Source organism: Cervus canadensis, chromosome 4 (genome assembly GCF_019320065.1).
Source record: "Cervus canadensis isolate Bull #8, Minnesota chromosome 4, ASM1932006v1, whole genome shotgun sequence".
NCBI classification, from domain to species: Eukaryota; Metazoa; Chordata; class Mammalia; order Artiodactyla; family Cervidae; genus Cervus; species Cervus canadensis.
In genome coordinates this window covers 64,415,930-64,436,312 of record NC_057389.1, presented here as the reverse complement: position 1 = coordinate 64,436,312, position 20,383 = coordinate 64,415,930, and the positions used below count along the sequence as shown (strand labels likewise).

At 61.5% G+C, this 20,383-nt stretch overlaps 1 protein-coding gene across 1 annotated transcript; it reads right to left on the bottom strand.

The window, feature by feature from the left end:
- Positions 1 to 799: 799 nt before the first annotated feature.
- Positions 800 to 20,164, bottom strand: REXO1 (RNA exonuclease 1 homolog). Its single transcript, XM_043465546.1, has 16 exons — positions 19,876 to 20,164; positions 9,024 to 10,741; positions 8,152 to 8,256; positions 7,104 to 7,314; positions 5,319 to 5,482; positions 5,072 to 5,203; positions 4,871 to 4,994; positions 4,277 to 4,390; positions 4,030 to 4,167; positions 3,776 to 3,889; positions 3,139 to 3,212; positions 2,833 to 2,943; positions 2,300 to 2,415; positions 2,046 to 2,184; positions 1,772 to 1,892; positions 800 to 1,686 (listed from the first exon to the last, which is right to left on the bottom strand). Exons 1-16 carry the CDS (start codon positions 20,030 to 20,032, stop codon positions 1,598 to 1,600), a joined length of 3,627 nt encoding a protein of 1,208 aa, XP_043321481.1. The 5' UTR covers positions 20,033 to 20,164; the 3' UTR covers positions 800 to 1,597.
- Positions 20,165 to 20,383: the final 219 nt, after the last annotated feature.

Sequence of the window (20,383 nt, the reverse complement as noted above, 5' to 3'; positions counted from 1 at the left end):
GACACAACACAGGAGCTGACCGCCCCGTCAGAGCAGCAACCTCCGCCCCCATTTCTTGGGGAGCCCTGAACATCGAGCAGCGTCCCGCTCTTCCAGCCCTATCCAGGGCTTACTGAGAAACACCCTGGGGAGGGACTTGGACAAATTGCTCCAACAGCCTCCAGGAGACACCACCACCAGGCGTGCGCCTATGCAGAGGGCATTGGGTACTCAGCACCGCCCCTCCCCACATGGTGACAGAAGGGAGAGCAGTTTCCCAAGCAGGCAGAATCTGGTTTGCAAAGGCTCTTCGGCCTCTGTGAGCCAGCAGTTTTGGCAAGCTGAAAGCTTTCATCTCACTCCCAACCTGATGCCCTCCCCTGCATCTGGAAGCCCCTTCCCTAGTTGCCCAAGGCCTCCCTGGGGTACTCATGCTCTGGGGAGGGGGAGAGGGATGGAACCCACACAGCAATGTCCTTTGGAGACGTGCTTGCATCCTGTATTTAGAAAACCACTCCTTGTTCAAAAAAAGCGGGGGGGGGGGGGGGGGGGGGGGGGGGGGGGGGGGGGGAGTCAATAGGTCACTAGAATATGGGTCATAATGAGTCCGAGGGTCAGGATCGTCAGTGGCTAGTGGCAGGGGCCTGACTCTTGGCTGCTGGCTGTAATCACCAGCACTGGGAAGGGTCTGGAGGCATGGGGCCCTGGGTCCACGAGGGAGAGCAAGGTCCTGACCCCCCGCCCCCCAACTAGGGGTGACAGTGACCCCCAATGTACATGGAAGCCACACCTGGCAGCAAGAACACACCAGATGCCAGAGGCTCTAAAATCCGTACAAACATTTATTCTGCCCCTGCCTGGGGGGGAGGGGGTCTTGGAAGGGGGCTGTGGGGCTTTACAGACAGCCCCCAGGGGAGGGCAGGGCTCTGGCGGGAAGACAGTGTCCAGAGGCCAGGAGGCCCTAGGGTGTCCAGAAGGTGAGGCCTGGGGGGCTGATGGAGGGGCTGGATTGGTTCCCAGAAGCCCCAGGGTCCAGGTAAGCTGGGGAGGCCAGATCCCACTGTCCAGGCCCAGGCTAGGTGGAACTCCCAGGTCCTGGTGGCCTTTGGGGTGCCGGCTGCGCTCCCAGCTCCACCCCCACCCCCCAGGAGGGAAGGCAGCACCGGGCTCTTGCTCCTCCGGGTGGGGAAGACAACTGTCAAGTCATCAGGTTTAAATTCAAAATAATAAAAATAACAATACAAAATAAAAAGACAAACCCCTGTCACAAACAAACCCTTAAGCCTGCCACCCCCGCACCCTCCACCCACAAGAAGAGGCACCAGCAGGGCCTGTGGGGATGGCAGGCCGGCCCTGCCCGTGGAGTCAGCAGCAGTCTCAGAGGACAGAGGTCAGGGGCAGAGGCAGGGATGGGCAGGGGCGCGGAGGGGCTCAGGGCTCCGGGGTCGGTCTCGGCGCTGGGCTCTCTGCCGCCGGCTCATCTGGTTCTCTCGGTTTTCTGTGTCTCGGCGACGTGGACAGGGTTAGCTCTCGAGATTTATTGCACTGTTTTGGAAGAGGCCTGGGGTAGAGGACGGGCCGGGGCTGTGGGAGAGGCGGGCGGGCGGGCAGGCGGCAGTCACCGCTTGGTCTTGGCGTCTTCTCGGATCTTCCAGATCACCAGGTGCATGCAGGCACTGGCATCCTCGCTGGAGCTGTGCCCGTCCACTGCAAGCAAACAGGTGTGTCAGGGCCGGGAGCCTGCGGCCCCCATAGCCCTCAGGCCCCCATGTGCCCGTGCCCCAGCACTCACCATTGTCCTGGATGATCTGTCTGAGGTAGTCGGCCATGAGATTCCGCAGGGAGCGCTTGTAGGGGAGGCCCAGGCGATGCGGGAATAACACGGACGTGTCCACCACGGTGCTGTGGATGACCTGCAGGCAGGTGGGCGGGCAGTCAGGGAGGGTCCCAGAGTGCACGCCGGGGCCTGACCTCAGACTCCACAGCTCCCTCCCTGGACTGAGAACAATCGGCCCTAGCTGCCTTCTGGGAACCTTCTGGGAATCAGGACGGAGGGAACAGGGTACCTTCAAGGCCAGCAGGTCGCTCTCCAGACTGTGACCAATGAGGACGGTGTCTGAGCTGAACATGCTCAGCAACACGGCCTGGACATCCCGGAGCGAGATGCTCGTGTCTGCAAGGTCAGCCTCGGTCACTCCTGAAAACCTGGGAGGGAGGACAGAGGCGTTATGGAGCTGGGAGGCCCCAACCTGGGGCCAGGTGGGGACTGGGCTGCAGGCAGGGGTTGGGCTGTGATGGGGAATGGGCAGAGGGCGCGCACCTAGTGTTATAGTCAACAATCTCGTTGTCTGGCCTGACAAAGGTGTCGTACACAACCTGGAGGTCCGTGTCCACCACCGTGACGCGCGTCAGCTCCAGGCCGTACGTGGTGTAGGACTGTGGGGCCGGGGGACACACCTCAGATGGAGGGTCCTGACAGCCCTTCCCGCTCCACAGCCCAGGGTCCCTGAGCCCCACAGGTGGCAACTCAGGCCCCGCTTTTAGATACGGAACCCATGCCAGAGGGCTTCCAGGGGCTTCTCTGGGGGGTCAGAGGGAGAGAAGAACATGGGTGCCCGCCCTCCCCACCCCAGAGCTGAGCCAGAGGCTGTGTTGTGCACCAGGCCCTCAGACTCAGGTGCTGGCCAGGCTGTAACATGAGCTCGGCAGGGAGGTGGACTCATTGCCAGACACCCTCTTCTTCTGATGCTGGCGCAGGCCCGAGGTTTTGCAAGAGGGACTGGGAAGCCTCTCCCTCCTGGGCAGCAAGCCCCCTGAGGGCTGAGGAAGTCCAGGGCAGCCAGGCCCACTCACCATCTCACAGTCGAGGGCATAGACTCCTGGATGCGCATCTCCTGAAAGCTCTTTCTCAAAAGTCTTCACAAACCCTTCTAAGTTTTCCTTCCGGCCATCCTGCACGTGTTGCTTGGGGTAGGAGGAAGGGACAATCAGGTGGTGGGCTTGGAAGGGCAAGGCTGGACTCAGGGGCTGAGCTGTGCTGGCTGTGCTGGCAGCAGTCCTTTACCCAAGGTCCCCACACCAGGCGGGAAAATCAAGTATGGGAAAAGGGAGGCTTGGGGCCAGCACTCCCCAGGACAAGGAATGACCCAGGACACTTACCTTGGCGACCTGACAGCCAGTAGAGCCTATGGCAGCTGAGCAGCATGTGTACTGAGTCTCCCAGCCACCGGCCACTACAAACAGATGCGGTTAAGCAGGTCCACCCGACGCCCCGGCCCAGTCCATCACACCCGGTCTGCCCGGTGGCCAGGGGCTTCCCAGGCCCCTTCCCTAGGGGGGCACCAGGCCCAACCAGGGTGTGAGGGGCCGAGACCCCTGGCAGACCCCCTCCCACCCTCACCCAGCACCAGCTCTCCTCATTAAGCAGTGTGGACGAGCTTGGTGTGGCCCCATGGAGGCTTGCCCACCCAGAGAGGGTCTAGGGCAGTCAGCGGGCAGAACTTAAGGAGGCTTGTATGTGCCCGTGGTTGGGAAATGGCCACACTGGCGACAAAAGGAAGCAAGCAGCCACAAGACAGGATGAAGCCTTGGTTCCCTTGGGCCAAACTGCCCCTATTCTTCAAAGGCAACAGGGGTGGAAAGAGCACCCAGTGGGTGGGGCGAGAGACCTTCCTTTTATGAATGTTGTCACAGGAAGGACTTTGGATTATCTTTTCCATAAAAACCCACAGTCAAAAAAAAGTTACAAACAATCAGAGCAAGTGGCCAGGCCAGCCCAGCCCGGCAGGGGTCTCACCTCGGTTCCTGCGGAGCCGCCCCCAGTGGTAGTAACACTCCTCCTCGCGCATGCAGCGGCCAGAGGAGGACACGAGGTACTCAGCGCCGCAGCGGCAGCAGATCCTGCAGGAGGCTACCGGGTGGGGCGGTGTGCATCAGGCCAGCCTGCCTGGCCCAGAACTCTGTGTCCACACCCGTTGGCTCTAACACTCCATCCCCAGATGGACCCCTCCCCAACCCCCGCACCCCAGGGCGGTGGTGCAGGGTACTCACAGTCCTTGGGTTTCTTCTCCTCAGCTGTGAAGATGATGGCGCCGCCAGGCTTCTCAGGGTGCGGGAAGGGGTAGCCATTCTCCTTCAGCTGGCCCTCCGTGAGCAGGTACTCCTTGAGGCGGCTGTACAGGGCGGCCCCTGGGGACACAGGAGAGACGGTCAGCCCGCGGCCACACTGGGGCCACACCAGGGCCCAGGCAAAGGGGGCTGAGAGCTGCCGGGGCAGCCCTGCAGAAACCAGGCTCACCTTTCAGATCCTCCACACGGGGGCTGCTAGGGCGGCTGAGTGAAAAGCTGGTCCTGGCAGCCAACTTGCCCCCCAGCACCACTTCATGGGACACCACCCTCCGGCCGCTGGTTTCTGCAAAAGGGTAGTGAGCACAGTTCAGCCTGAGTCCTTCCAAGTGCCCTGCTCCCCAAAGAAGGGAACAGCCTGACCTCCTATGACCTTAACTCTTTGGGGACCAGTAGGCTGCCCGGAAGCCCCTCCCCCTCCCTGGGGTCTTCACCACTCAGAAGGGAAAGGGAAGAGCTCCACACGGGAGGAAGGGGAGCCAGCCCGTGGCAGACGGAAGTGCAGAAGGCGCCAATGCATTCTGTAAGAAGCTTAAGAAGCACCCTCCTGCCTCAAGCTTTTGAAGAGGCCCCCCATTAGCAGCGGCCCCACAGTTCACTGAGGAGGACGGTTAACAGCGAGAGGAGGCTCTCTTGAGGGCGCAGGGCCAACATCATCCTCCACAGGAGCCAAACAACCGGGGACAGCAGAGCCTCTGTCTGACAGCCTCCTGACGGGAGGGGGGCTGCTGAAGGCCGAGGCCTGGGTCTTCTGGACGTGACTTACTGTTGAGACCTGCTCCGGCACCTGGGCCCAGGCCACGCAGCTTCTTGAGGGTGTTCACAGCCACGTTCAGGTAGATGTTCTTGCTGGGGCTGCGGTCGTAGGCTACCTTCTCCTCGTTGAGCGCCTGTGGGAGGACATGGACTCAGCCCCACCCAGCCCCGCCTCCCACCATGCCCCCTCTCTCCCACCCTCACCACGCACCTTCTCTATGGCTTCCTGGTTAGAAGAGCAAAATTTGAGGCACTCTTCAATAAACAGGTTGAGATACCGCTGGCGGATGACAGTGGGGACTTTGCCCCCGAACTCTTTTGGGATAATGGGCTTCTTTAAACTCTAGAGGAACAGAGACCAGCAGAGGGTGGCACGCTTGCTCCCACCTGACCCTGGCCTGACCCAGCTCAGGGTCGACTCAGTTAAAGGGAGACAGCAGGCAGTACCGAGGGCTCACCTGTAAGGATGGGCTGTGCGCCACACGCTTGGGGGCCACGGTGGTGGTGGTCTTGGACGCCATGCCTGACAATGTGCGCGTCTTCAGGGGCTGGCTGCCTGGCTCGGGGCCGCTGGGGGGCTGGCTGCTGCTGGCCGAGAGGGTCCTCTTGGCACCTGTGGGGGCTGCAGGGGGACAGGGGCCGTGAGAACAGGAGGAGAGCACGCCCATCACCGAGCTGCAAAGCACCAGGCGGCCGCGGCCGTGGAGCGCCAGCAGGACGTGCATCTGGGAGCACAGGGGGAGGGGCCGGGGTCGGGCCCGAGGGCTGTGGAATGACATCAGGCTCTATCGGCTTTCGGGTAAGTCCATCGAGGGGGCGGGGGCGAAAATGGGGCTTCGGAGGCCGGCTCAGGCAAGGTCACCGCCGGTGTGGTGCGGCGAGTGGTGGGGGGTGCAGGGAGCCTCTGCCACATGTTCCGGCCCCTGACTCCAAGGCATGGAAGTGTGAGGGACGAAAGGCCCTGGCTCCCGGGCTGAGCACCAGAGCATGCGGGTCACCCCCGGCCCACTCATTGTGACCAGCCAGCTGCCTGCAGCTGCCCCAGTGTTCTGCCACTCCCTTTGATGAGGTCACAAACCAGACAGAGGAGGGGGCCGCCAGCAGGGCTGTCTCCAAGGGCCCCAGGCGGAGCAGCAGCTGGCAGTAAGGGTGGGGAAGGGGCATGGGGACAGAGTGAGACCACGAAGGCGCGGACAGAGTGGTGACCCAAGCCTGCCCACACCAGACTCAGCCAAGAGGGAGGTGAGCTCCCCACCAGCCTCATCTCTAAGGATGCACACTTCTCAGTGATGCTTTCAGGGTCACGTAGAGTAGGAGGCATCGGCAGGTGAGTCCCCCTGAGGCTTGGGGGAACCGCCCTGATGCCAGAGTGCAGGCAGTGACACCGCCACAGAACTGTCCTGTCATCGGAGATGACCAGACAGCCCAGAGTAAGATTAGGCTTCTGAATGTGCACCTCAGGGCCATGGTCCAGGGCTGTCTCCCTGTCCCCTCGTGCCCTGCTGGAGATGGACTGCATGGCTGCTGGGAGCTCCGGTTCAGACACCCTGAGGGGAGGGCCAGGAACCCCGAGGGCTTCTCCTCTGGGAGGCTCTAGCACCAGGAAACCTAAGGAGCCTTCAGACACCTGGAGCCATTTCCTCAGGGCTGGCTCTTAGACGGGTTTGGAAGCAGCAGCAAGGACACCCAGGGAGGTGGTCAGATAGCAGGGACTCTCACCCAGGGAAGCTGAATTCTCTGCATCTGTATGAGCCTCCAGGGGCTGTATAGCCCTGCTCCCTTTGCATGCCTAAGCCCCACGCTTGTCGGACTGTTGGGGTGTAACCCAGCTTTCAGACAAGCCCAAGTCAGAGGACAGCAGCCTCAGGGTGGGAGGTGAGGAAACCCAGTCCCAATCTCTACCCCAGATCCACTGGTTTGACTGGAGGGTTGAGGGCCTCCAGAGCCACCCCCTCAGTAACACCTTGTGAGGTGCCACACCTAGGTGGAAGCCTCCTAGACCAGGCTGGCAGGGGAGGAGTGGAGAGTCACTCTGGGTCTGGGGACAGACAGGGAAGGGAGGAAGCCACCCTCGGACTCCCCAGGGTAGCCCCGCCAAGCACCTCCCACTAGCATCGGGGCTGCTTCACAGGTAAGCATAGACATCCAGCCAGCACTGCTCAAGGCCACAGCCCCTGACAGAGCAGGAGCCAGGCCGGGGCTCTCCCTGCTGGTGGCAGCATTCCCCAGCCTCTGGGACCCACCTGCGGCCAGGAGGGGGTTGGGGACATGGGCGATCCTCCGCTTCTCTCCTGGGGCCGAGATGTGGACAGAGCTCGGCTTCTCAGCCAGCTGCTGGGCGGCCTGGAGCCAGCCGGCTGACTCCCTCTGCGCCTGCTGGGCCCGTCGGTAGCACACCTCCTGGGCGGTCGGGGGCCGAGCAGGGGGCACAGGGCCTCTCCTCGTGGGCTCCGCCTGGGTGAAGAATTCCAAGCCCAGGACGCTCTGGATCAGAGGTATCCAGAGCAGGCCTTCCAGGGCATCAGGACAGGGGCAGCACTGCGGGATGGGGCAGGCCAGCCCAGGGACCTTCGCCTGGGCAGGCAGGTGCCCTGGAGGGAAGCAGCTGGCCTTCATCTGAGTCTGCTGACCGCCTGAAGAGAACCAGCTGGTTTCCTCCCAAGTGTGCTCATACCCAGGCAGGAACCAGCTTGGCACTTCAGCACTCAAATTCACCATGACGCTCCACTCTCCCCGGCCCCGCCCAGCCCTGCCCTGCTGGCTTCTGCGTGCCCAGTCCCTTCAGCCCTTCTGCAGGCACAGGCTGTGTATTCCCACCCACCCGCTAGAGTATATCCTGCTCGATCCAATCTTCTCTGAAGAGTACTTTCAGAATGCCCAGCGGGGTGCAGAAGGACTGGTGAGTGGATCACCTCCACTTCTGTCTTCTGCCCCAGCCTTCCAAGTGCTAGCTCACTATCAGCCCCAGGATGACTGACAACTGATCGTGTCTGTACACTACAAGGGAAGAACCCTAGACTCAGAGATGTGGCAGCACCTGCCCAGGATCAGAGCCCACCTCTGAACTCGGGCTGGGCAGTGTGACCCTGCCGGAGGGCTGCCCTCATCTGGTCACCACGCTCCACACTCTGCCCCCAGCACTCAGCACACCCTGACAACCGGATGTGGGCCCCAAGAATGGCTCTGCAGGACACAGGCAGAGCCAGAGGCCCCCAGAGCAAGGGAACGTGAGGAGGCCCTGCCTCTGTAGATGGGTGACCATTCCCCCAGGACCCAGAGGCAGACACTTACCTCCTTGCCTTGCTTGGAGAGGTGAGAAATCCTCCTCTTCTGCCCGGGAAACAGTGTGGTCAGGCCTGAATGCCCCTTATCTGCGGTCTTCTCCTCCTTGGGGGGCTGAGACACAGATTTGTCCCTCAGCGAGCCCACCCCACACCAGCCACAGTTCCTCTCGCTTGTCCTGGCCTGGGGTACACCCCAGGCTTGATACAGGAGCAGGTGGGAAGACAGTAACTGGCTGCCCGGCTGTAGAGGGGGTTTCAGGGTTCTCACCTCCCCCCAGAACACACACAGGCCCTGCCTCCAAGTGAGGACACAGACTTGGCACCCGGGCCCACCTCTCAGAGCCCCCAAAGGGTGAGTTCTGCAGACCACCCAGCCCATGCTCCCGTCCACCCAGCACAGGGACTGGTGCAGGTTCACAATTGTGGGAATGAAGGAAGAAATGGGAAAAGCAGAGGGCCAGGAACAGGGTGGGGCACTAAAGAGGGGGGATCAGAGGGTGGGGCCAGGGTCCCCCTAGGGATCCCCCAGCAGCTGCACATTGCCCGTGGGACTGGCTGTGCCAGCTCCATTCAGAGCAAAGCTCCCTCTGGTGGTGAGATGGGGACACTGCAGCAGGAAACCAGAAAGGTGGAGCGTGGCTGAGTTTGGGGGTCTGAGAGGGAGGAGAGGGGAAAAGAGGGGAAACAGGTCTGCAAGGAATCCGGAAGAGGTGAGAGAGACAGGGGAGAAGCAGGATCAGGAGCGGGGGAAGTGGTAGCCATCGAGGGGTCTGAATTCTGAATGAGCTGAGAGGCTGACGCTGAGAAAGCCATCTCCACTGGGTGCTGGGCCTCTGGTCACAAGGGAGCCAGGGAGGTGCCCAGCTGGCCTGCCCTTACCTGCCGGGCCAGGCGGCCCTTGTCCTCAGTCTTGACGGCCGTTGACTCGTTGAAGATGCGCAGGCACTCCTCCATGGGGTCAGAGTCAAAGTCAACCTCCTTCTCCAGGGCCGAGTAGTCCACATCAGAGCCTGCCCCTGAGGAAGAGGATGAGGAGGAGGGGGGCGGGGAGGCCTTGAGGCGCTTGGGCGGCCCCTGCGCAGCCGACAGGCCCAGGCTGGAGTCCGAGTCTGAGTCCGAGTCTGAGCTGGAGCTGAGGCTGGGGGGAGCGGGAGGCCGGGTGGCCGGCGTCTCGGGTCGCGGGTCCTCGTCCTCACTCTCATCCCCAAAGAGCTCGGCATGGCTCAGGGCCCGCCTGGGCAGCTTGGGGGCATCCCGGGGGGCGCCCTCGTCCAGCGAGCGGGCCTTCCTCTCTGCCAGCTTCCCTGACAGGGTCTTCCCAGCCATCCTATCTGGTGGTTGGCGGGCTGCCCCCGGTGCGGGGCTCGGCAGCGGTCCTGGCCGTTCAGGTCGGCCTTTCCCTGAGTTGGCCACCGGAGTGGCTGAAGATGGCTTTTTCTTGGTCCCGTGGGGCCGCTCTGCTTTGTGCCGGGGGCTGCCGGCCTGCGGGCCCCTCCTGTCTGCAGTAGGCTTCTCAGTTGGCCTCCCTCGTGCACCATCCTTACCCTTATCTGTCTTCCGGACGCTGTCCTTGTGGTTGGCAGTGGGTGGCACCCCACTTTTCTTCTTAGGCCTCCCCTCCTTGGGGCTGCTGCGCTCTGGCGCAGCCCTGGCTGGTGAGCTAGGCTTAGCCAAGGGTGGCCTGCCTGGGCTCCGAGGCGGTGGCCCGAGATCCTCCACGTCACACTGCACCGCCATCTCCTTGGTCTCCCGAAGGCCGCCCTCCTCCAGCTCGGGGCCCTCCCTGGAGCCCGGCTTCCCTGGGGCCTTGCTCTCAGCACCCCCTTGAGCTCTTGGGGGGCTGGTGGTGACGGGTTTGTCACCTGGAGTGACAGCAGCGTCATCGTCAGAGTCCGAAAACCTGGCGTCGCAGCTGCCAAAGGGGTCACAGGGCTTCTTGGGTGCAGGTGTGTAGGGCTCGCTGCCACGGGAGCACCTGGGCCGCTTGGGGGCCCTCTCGTCCTTGGTGCTGGCCCTGCTAAGCAGGCGGGCAGAGAAGTTGGACAGGGGGTCATACTCCAGGTCTGTAGACGGCTTCGAGTTGTCCACCACGTACTTGCTGCTGGAGATGGGGCGGCCGTACCGCCGGGGCTGGCCCACGGCCTTGGGGACATACTCCAGGGCCCCGCCACCCCCTCCACCATGGCCCTGAGCCCGGTCTGGCGAGGCTAGAGAGTACTTGCAGCCAGGCTCAGCGGTGGCAGCCAGTGGGGTGGGCTGATAGCTGGCATCGGGGCTCAAAAGGCCATGGCTACTGGGGTTGTAATCGAAAGATAGTGGGAAGGCGTCCCCGTCCAGGCTGGTGGCGGGGCAGGCAGCAGGGCCATGGGGTGCCAGGACAGGGGCCTCGGCCGAACCACACTCCCGGGCCGTCTCCAGGAGCTCCTGGTAGCGCCTCTGCTCCAGCTCCACCTCAGAGCGCACGGCCTCAATGGCCTGGTTGACCAGCTCCAGCTCCAGGATATCTGAGCGGGAATCAATGCCTCTGCCCAGGGCGCCATTCTCCCTTTGTGTGGGGGGCTTGGGCAGCTCAGGGTTGTACGGGTCATAACCAAGCCCTGAAACAAAGAGGAGAAACAGTCATGAGCAGGCTGGTGCAGCAGCGGCCCCCGGAGCTGGTGACCAGCCACTGCCTAATGCCAGGCCTTGACCCTTGGGGCCAGCAGGGAAGAGCAGAGGACGGGCCTTCCAGAATCTGCCAGGGCCAGGCCTATGGCCGGCCGCACAGAAACTCTGGCAGCAAGTCAAGGAACCTGGAGGGTCCATGCAGGTCCTACCACCAAGTAGGGTGTGGGGTACAGAGCCTGGGGTCTTCCTGACCTGGAACACGGATGGTGAGGTCTGGGGAGCTGGGCAAGGGTGGGCTTCCCACATGGCTCAGCCCACGCTGAAGCCATACCACGCAGCTCCCTGAAGCCAGGGAGGCAGGAGGACACTGGCAGGAGGCCCGCCAGCCAGCCAGCCAGGGCCAAAGGCACAGTGCACAGAGCCGTCTGACTCGGGGGCAGGGAACAGAAGGTGGCCTGACACAGTCCACCCAGAGCAGCAGGCAGACACGCACAGCCCTGCCTGGTGACTGCGCCTTTAGGCTCTGTCCTCCCACACACTTTCTTGCCCACAGAGAAGTCCACCAGTGGTGCATATACCAGTGAGAACATGCAAAGTCCTGAAGTGTCGACTGTGAGGAGGTGGCAGCTGGGGTGTACGCAGGACAACACGGCAAACTTCACAGGGGAAGCGAGGCACGCTGTCCCCCGAACGATGCCAAAGTGTAAGATATTCAGACAACGCATGACATGGGGAAGCACAGTGGGGTGGATGGCAGGGCAGGCATGGGACACACTCATGTCTGCATCAGAACAGGAGTGGTGGGGCAGCTGGTGGGCAAGCAGCTGCTGTTACTGACCCGCCTCCAGGGTACATTACACAGGAGCAGCCCAACACCACCCAAGCTGGCAGGGACCTCACAGGAGACTCCCTTAGGGACAAAGGTGCAAAGCTCCTCCGTAAGATGTGAGCAGGTAAAGCCCAATGCTCCCAGAAGGGAGCGACACACTAGATTCAACTGTTTCGGAATTTTAAATGGTTCCTGGTTAGAGTGTCTCCCAGATACGAGTCTGTGAAACTCTGAAGAAAAAGTGACTTGTTTTGATGCCCTGTGCTTGGCCATGCTCCAGGAGCCTCAGGATGGAACCAGCTGTGCCCCCACTCTGGGCCTCTGACCTCCAGAACCGCCAGAGGAAACCCTGTGCTCTTCTAAGGCACCTGGTGAGGGGGGCTCTTGCTGCAGAAGCCCCAGGAAATGCATACACCCCTGAGAAAGGACGCACAGGACAACTGGCGCTACTGCAGGACAAGGGTGGGTAGCTGGGCTGCTGGAGGACCAGGGGGCCAGGGGTGCAGGTTCCATCACAGACCTACTGTCCGGCTTTTACCCTGGAACCTATCTCTCAAGCGACACTTGAAAGGACGTGTGTATCTGTGCTTCAGACCACCAGAGACACACCCAGCCTGCAGGTTATAGACAGAATGGTAAAACCGAGTCGCACAGGCCATGGCAGGACTGGGTGCTGGTGACTGCAGCCAGTGACTGACTGACCAGGTGACTGGTCAGAACACACAGCCACTTGCCCCTCTGCCCCAGAAGAGGTTCAAGATGAAAGGACCATCCAGAGGTCCAGAGAGAGGTCCAGAAGCCCCCAAGGGCAGGATCCAGGGCCCTCCCTGCAGCTGACCCTAACCCACAGCGGGCCCACAGGCACTACCACAGACCCACCCCAGCTACTTGCGGCCCATGTGAACAGAAAAGCCAGCGCTCTCCCCTCCCCTCAAAGTCTTGGCTGCCCAGCAGAGTGGAGGGCCTAGAACACAAGCTGGGGGGCACTGACGGGGCATGTCCAGTAAGGGATGGGCTGGGTCCTGCAAGTCTTGGGGGGCCTCCAGCCCCAACCCCCCTCACACCCTGACCTCCCTTCCTGAGGCTGAGATGGCTCCCAGTAGCAGGGCTCATCTGGGGGAAATGCCCCTCCCCCCAGAGGGGTTCTAATGGATGGAGGTCCTCCCCACTCTGACCAGCTCTGGAACAGGCAGCAAGGTGCCCCAGCAACACAGAAACCCCCCGGAGTGCCTCATGCCCTTCTCATGCCAGAGTTCAGACCTCTGCACTTCATGAAGTGACAGGAATCCCATCACAAACAAGCCTGCACTTGCGAAGCAAGGAGAGGAAGGAGGTACCCAAAGGGCCAGGCCACAAGAGGGCGGAAGGCTGCCAAGGCCCTAGGGGGCCCGCTGGGCGCCCTGATGGGGAGAGGAGCTCCTGCTCTCTGATGAGGGCCTGCACTAGCGTCAGGGGGCTTCTTGAGGGCAGTACCCCCTCCACTTCCTGCAGCCTCCAGGGCCCAACTCAGACTCTGCCAGGGAGTAAGCCCCTGGCAAGGCCCAGCCCCCAAGATCTGGGCATCCCAGAGCCCTGCCTAGGTGGGATGTTTCAGTACCAGGGAGGCTCCCTCTTCACATCCCAACAGGCTAAATTGAAAAAAAAAAAGAAACAGCTCTAGGAGAGGGGCAGAGGGTCTAGGTCAAGACCCTCACCTCTAAGCCTCAGTGTCCCTGAGGTGACATAAGGCTGCAGGTCTAGGCACATTAAGCACACAGCTGCCGGGGCTCAGCCACAGCCCCTGCGGCTCAGAAATGAGTGTGTGGGGCCCAGAGTTCGACCCCCATGCTCCTGATGAAGCTTCTGGAGGCCTCTGGGGGGAGGCAGGTAGATGGAGAAGGCATTTGTGATGCTACCTAGCCCCCACCCCACCCTGCCTCAAGTGACCGGCCCTCAGGGGACCAGAAGGAACTGGAGAAACTTTCCAAGAAAACCTTTGCCAAGCGACAGGTGACCCTCAAAAGGAGAGGTGCTGTGGCGCCACAGAAGCACCTTCTCGTTATTAGGGAATTAATCTGGCTGGAAGCCAACGGGCGCTCCTTTGGGGTTTGTACCAGGGAAGAATGCCTTTGGTAAACAAGACTAATTGGCTGTTTTTCAGCAAGGGGTCGACTCTCAAGCTGACTGGGAAAGCTCCTGGAAGGCCTGGCTGCTGGGGTTACTCTCAGAACAGAAGTTCCTGCCCCAGACCCAGGGCAAGAATTAGGCTGCCAAGCGGGGCCACCACTGAAGAGACACCCTGGGGAAGCCCCTGGGAAGCTCCTGGGCTGTCCCTGGGCCCGGTTTTTGTGCGCCAGCCCCCTCTTGTTTTTGGCACCCCAGGGCCGCTCTCCCTGTGACCTGGTCCCAACACGCCCTGGTCACCAGCTCCAGGTGACAAGGCATCCAGCATGGCAGAGCCCAGGCAGGCTGTCCCACCTTCAGCCAGGAGCAGACACTCATGGCCACGGTGCTCAGGGAACAGATCGCCCAGAGCCCACTTCGGGTGGAAGGACAGTGTGGGGTGGCAGCTACCCCAATCCCTCTGAGCCCTGCCCTCTGCTCCCCCTACCACTCTCAGTTGAGGAAACAGTCCGCAGACACCCGGCCCGCAAACTCCAGCTGCAAGTGCAGTTAATGAGTAGACAACTGGGCAGGAAGCCCCCACTGGGAGGCACGGGCCCCAACCCAATCGACTCTAACTCTGAGGCCTTCCTCTTTAATCCTCACGCCCATCCTGCCTGCTGTGACCCCCTCACAGAGGAGGCTGGGACTGGGGCAGTGCCATACCCCAAAACCCTGGCTCCCCTCCCCAGACAAGAAGACCCAGTGCCACCTGATCCTCTACAGTCCGAAGGACTCTCTACCACCCTACCTTCCCCTTACTCCTCTGCCCCCATCAACAGACAATATGCATGTGGCAGTGCCACTCCCTACTTTGTGCCCTGGTTAGACAACAGTGGGGACTCCTTCACCCCAGGGGACGGTCACAACCCAAGGGGGCAGGTCAGGGGGCCAGGAAGAGACAGGCACCATCCCTGCCACATGAGAGATGAGTCGGACAAAAGGACCAGTCAAGGAGAGCAACGAGGCCCACTCCTTCGACAGGAAGCTGCCCAGGCGGCAGAAGCCTCGAAGGCAGAGAGAGGAGGACCATCAGCTTCCAAGCACCAGGCAGACTCCTATTCATCCCTCAAAACCCAGCTCAGCAACTGCTTGCCTGGGAACACTCGCCCGACTCGTTGCAACCACAGGTGCCAATGGCTCGCTCTCCTGAATTCTGGCCCAGATATGTGCTGCTGGACACTCCTTCCCTCCCAGAGCCCCCCCAGGTGGTCTACAGATGAGTACTGAATTCAGACAGACCTGAAGAGCCCTGGGAGGGTGCCAGAGCCAGCTCCGGATTTCACAGCTGACGCAGAGGCTGGGTGGACCATGCCTGTGTGTGTCTGGCCGAGCTCACAGCTAAGATGGCCAAGGCCCCCCGCCCCCACCAAGAGCGCTCAGGTCTGCCAGCCACCTGTCCTGCTCCCTACACTTTTCTGGGCTTCTAACCCTGCCTGCCACCTGTGCAGACTGCTCGGGGAGGGGTCAGCCTTCACAGAAAGCCTCAGCCATGGACCCATCACCCTAAAACGACGGGCACAGTTTTTGCTGGGAGTCAGATCACACTGACAGAAGTCGACCTTCCACACAGGGATGGCTTCAACACCAACAAACCAAGTTCCTGAGCAACCACTGTTCAAGTGCAATGCTCTGGTCAAGGGGATTCTGAGGGAGGAGCCAGGGCAAGAGGACGGCAGGGCAAGGATACCGCGCAGGACAGCTGGGTGAGATGGGAGAGGCGCACTGCTTGTTGAGGGGCCTACATCACGACCCCACCTTGCAGAAGGGGTGGCCAAAGCAGAGGTGGTGACACTGAGCAGTGGGAGGCTAGGCTCCTCACACCATGGAGGATGTTGCTCCAACACCTTCACCTGAGGCACTACTCCACCTGCAGGGCTGCAAGTCTGCCATGGCGCTTGTGCCTCCCCTCTGCCAGATGCTCTGGGGATGGCGTGCACTCAAGCATCCCGCATAGCTCCCGAGCTCTCCGGGCTGCTGTGCTGTCCTCGCCGATCCAACCCTGGCGCTTGGGTTGCTCTGCCTCTCACCTTGGGTCCCGGAGGAGCTGGGAGGGCTGGTGTGGCAATTCTCGGGGTGGTGCTCTCTAGCAGGCCAAAGCTGGCTGGCTCAGCCCATCCTCAAATACAAAGGCAGGCCAGGGCTGGGACACGGTGCAGGCTCCTCCATCTCGCTTGGCAGCACGGACACTTGGAGTGGGACAAGGCCACGTGTGCAGGGAAAGGGAGCCGGCCCGGGCACCGTGACACGCTGAGCGGCGTCCCCGGACACCCCTTCCCCCACCCCGCCGGTGCTAGGAGCTCCCTACTTCCTGACAACCACAGGTGTGTCCCCGGGAAGGTCAGCATGAACTCCAGGCGAGACACTGCTTTGCTGACACTAAGCAGAGAACCCTAAAAATGCAAAAAAAAAAAAAAAAAAAACCAGATCTGGAGGCAGGTATATCCTTATTCAAATGGCCCGAGCCTGGATCTGGGCAAGAAGGCCAGTCTAGAAAGCTCCCCAGGTGCTTCAAGAGGGGCCACCAGGTGTGGGAACCAGAAGCACGGGGCAGGCCTCGCACCTCGCTGGGGTTTCTGCAACCTCGACAGAAGGACCCAGCTCCCAAGAAGAGCAGGGTTACAAGCACAGGAAGGACAGACCACGTCCCAGGCTGGGAGGAGGCACAGCAAGCCTGCTGATGCAGGACTGGGGGCATCGCCACATACACGACCCATCTCCTTTGACTTTCCAGCATTTTCCTGTGTGTTTAAAATGAACATTACTCTGAGTCCCCAAAAAAGCACTCTGAACAGAGATGACTTAGCTGGGATGGGACACTGCCTCTGAAGACAGGGGCTGCATGACCCACTGAATCTAGACCGCCCTCGTCCTGGCGTAAGAAAGGGATTCATGCTGCTCTGAGAACCCGCAGCACCTTTCCTCCACTCCCTCTTCACAGAAAACTCAAGAACAATGGAACCACCCACTGGATGGCAGTGCAGGCTCCTCCCCTGGGAGGTGGCAAGCCTGTGTCCCCTGAGCCTGGTGGCCCAGCTCCCTTGGCTGAGCTGCACTTGTGCATACAGCTCCCCAGGAGGGGTGGGGAGGTGAGACTGATGACCAGGGGTCTTTTCCGGGGTGCTCCTGCCCCCACGGAACACTGGGTGAAGTCTGGGGGCACCTGTGCTTATTAAGACTGGGGGACTCCTGGCATCAAAGAGGTCGGGCCAGAGAGGCTGCTCCACCCTGCACAGAGCCCAGGATGTGCCCCCCCACGGCTCCCCACCAGTTTCTGGTATTCTTCATGGTTCCACCCTCTCCCGACAAAGTCAAAGGCCCTTGACAAGCCTGACCCCAGACCACACCTGGAGGCAAGCTAGGGAAGCCCTGGGGGTCGTCAAGTACCCGGCCAGACCTTCAGATACACAGGTGACACTGCTCTCTGCTGGGCTTTTCTCTCCCAGGAAAGGGAGGAAAGGGTGTGTATGGCTCACTCAGGAAGAGAAAGCACCAGACAGAGGAACACTTTGCTTCTGCCTCTGAGCACGGCCATCAGGGCAGTGGGGAGTCATGCCCTCATGAATCCTGCTGGCCCCCAGCCCATGGGGAAGGCAGCGAAGGGCTACTGCCCCTTCAGAAGCACGCACTTCTCTGGCTGCACCCTCCCTTCCCACCTGACTCCTGGCCCTTAGCTTCCCTTAAGAATCAAGGCTTGCTCTCAGAACACCACACCACAAGGGTCCCCCAGGGGACCTCACAAGGGTCCCCCATGTGAGACCCAGGGGAGCTGCGACCACCACCAGCTGGGGCCACCCTGCCTTCCAGCACGAATCAGGGATTCCTCCGGCCAGTCTTCGGGAGATTTCAGTGCTCAGGCCCTGCAGCATGGGTGAGGCCCTTCCCTGGGTCTCACAGCTGCCTCTCAGCCTCGGGACACAGCACTGAGCCCACACGTGATGGGCACCCAGGTGCCCAGCAGCAGGAAGTGAGGCGGCAAGGGCCTGACCACCCTGATCCGACCCCATGAGGCGCACTTACCGACCATGTGTACACAGGTGCATGGCTTCCCCTCTCTGGGCCCGTCTCCTCCTCTGTAAAATTGGGACAATTGTCCCTCCCACCGGTTAAGGGTCATGAATAAAGAGCATGCCTGAGGGTGCACGGCAGTAACTGGGCAACCCCAGCGGAGCAAGGGGGTGGGGACCCTGGAGCACAGGAGAGCGGATCTAAGGGCCGGAAAGACTGGGATGGGCCCTACATGGGCCTCAGGGGGCCGGCAGACCAAGGCCGGAGGTGCTGGAACCCCTACATCCCGCCTGCAGGCAGTCAGTACCATCTGCATCCCTGCCCAGCCCACCCTGGCCGAGCATCTGCTCTTGGGCCATGTCAGTCTGCTCACGGGGACCCAGCCAAAGTCTGGCCTGTGGCTGCAGCCTCTGCAAGCCCCACAGGAAGTGTGCCTGTCAAAGTCCAGAGCAAGGGGGAGCTAAAAGGTGCAGGGGCAGGGGGTGGGGGGGGAGGCACACCTGAGCACGCCACAGAGGAGGAAACAGCATCAGAGAGGCCCCACAGCAAGACGGAGGCTGAGCTGCAGGAAGAGACCCACCCCCACCCCCCAGAGGAGAAGAGGACTGCTTTTTCTCACCTGCAAAAGGAAAATGCAGACACTGGGGTCAGGGGTAGGCAGCTGCACTTTTTCCTGCGGGAAAGTGAAGCAGACAGGACCACATCACCAATGGGTTCTCAAAAATGACACTTTGGGAAACTGGCCATTTGTGATGCAGGAAGACATCAAGAGACCAATGAACTAGAAAGAATACACGAAGAGATAAATCAGCACTCTCAGATGGCTGGAAGTCAACCTGTGGGCCTGCAGACGAGTCGCGGCCCAGGGTCTGAGGGAGCCGGCCTGTCCAGTTTGTCTATCCCCTAAACATCAGGGGCTCTCTACAGAACACCATGCAGACTGCACCAGCATGTCAAAAGATGCAGCGAGAAAGTGCACCAGGACAGGGTGACCACCAAGGAGCGTCCCACACTCAGGCCTGAAACTCAGGCACCTGTGGGCACAGCTATCTTCCTTCCCTGAGGGAAGGTTCCCAAGAGCCAGGCCGGTGTCCCACCCAGGTGTGGAGCCTGACCTTGAATGATGGCATCTGGGCAGCTGATGTAAGGCCAATGGGCCAAGCAAAATTTAGGGTGGAAATCTGAGACAATTCTACCTTCCCCCCCCCCTTTTTTTGGGGGGTGGGGGAAACAGGCCTATGACTTCATACAAGCAAGGGTGCTTCTCAAGTAAAAAAGCTCTGAGATGAAGATCTGTGTCTTAAGCACAAAGGATACTGAACAAGGAAATCTGGGTCTGATGGAAAGAGGGAGCCAGTCCCCGAGAACAGGGGCCACAACCGGAGCCTAAATTCGCCTGAAAGGAATGACACACATCCTCCCCGTGGACCTTTCCTTGTGATGCCCCTCTTTTTGCCCCCGTTCTTCATGTCTCTGCTCAAGGCCCACACCTCCTAAGAGAAACAGTGCCTGCCTCCTGGCAGCTCTCACCTGAACTCTGTGACATTAACAATCACCACGCAGAGACATGCACAGCCTCTGAACGTCCTCTCGGAAGTCTGTCCCCCATCCCAACACACACACACACGCAATCAATCAGGTTTGACTCCCTCCCTGACCGTAGCATGACACACGGGGCTCGACACCCAGTCGGAGAGCTCCCAAACAAGACCCTTTCGACTCCGCTGTTGTCAACAGGGGCGGCCACGAGCAGAGGTGCGGCGGGGGAACGAGCGCGGAAGTAAACAACGGCTGCAACCAACACCCCGGGCCGGGGAGGGGGCGGGAACGGTTCCCCCGGTAGGAGTCCCGAGCCTGTTGACCAGTGCTGGCCGCGCTCTTTTCCCGACCCCCACGCGCTTCACGCTCGCGACACCTCTAGGAAGGCAGGTCCTCTCATTGTTTAGGTTTTACACTCGCGAAAACGCAGGGTCAGAGGACCCGAGACCGGCACTGGGCTCCGGGGTGGGTGACCCCGGGTTGGAGGGACGTCGCTCGCGAGTATACAGGGAGAGGTAAGCGGGGAACGGGAAACCAGGGAAGCCCGGGCGCTGGGGTCCAACCCGCGACGGGGAACCGAACTCGAAGCGGGCAGGTAGATATTACCTGCTGCGGGGGACAAGGCTCCACCTTCGCCGGGCGCGCCCGGGCCCCGGGCCCCGCGGTGCCGGAAGTGGCAGTAGGGCCGCCGGCAGGGTCCCCCGGGCGCCCCAGCCCAGTAGGGGCAGTCGATGGCCCGGAAAAAGCCGGTGGAGCGTAGCATGGTCCGTCCCGCGGCGGCGCCCCGGCCCGGAGCCGCCGGGCCCCCGGGCCCCCTCACTGGCGCCGCGGTCGCCGCCGCCCGCGCCTCACGGACCCCGCCGCCGCCGCCATCTTGCTCCGAGGTCCCCGGAGGCCCCCGGGATGCTGCCGCAAGGGACCCCGGGAGCGGCTGCCCGAAGTGCGCCTGATCAGAAACGCCTGCTCCCGCGGGACCGAGACGGATCGCAGGACCCTGGTCTGAGACAGATGGCCCCCAAGGGAGGGATAGAGGACACAGGCTGCCCTGTCTGAGGCCTCAGAGTGCCTCGCCGGCGCCTCCGGCGGGTCCTCTAGCGGCAGCAGCGCCATCTTG

Coding starts and splice junctions, on each gene's coding strand:
- REXO1 (XM_043465546.1), bottom strand. CDS start 20,032: ATGCTACGCTCCACCGGCTTTTTCCGGGCCATCGACTGCCCCTACTGG. Junction 10,742..19,875: donor AGCCTTGTCCCCCGCAGCAG/GTAATATCTACC, acceptor TCTTTGTTTCAG/GGCTTGGTTATGACCCGTAC. Junction 3,213..3,775: donor GCGGCTCCGCAGGAACCGAG/GTGAGACCCCTG, acceptor ATCTGTTTGTAG/TGGCCGGTGGCTGGGAGACT.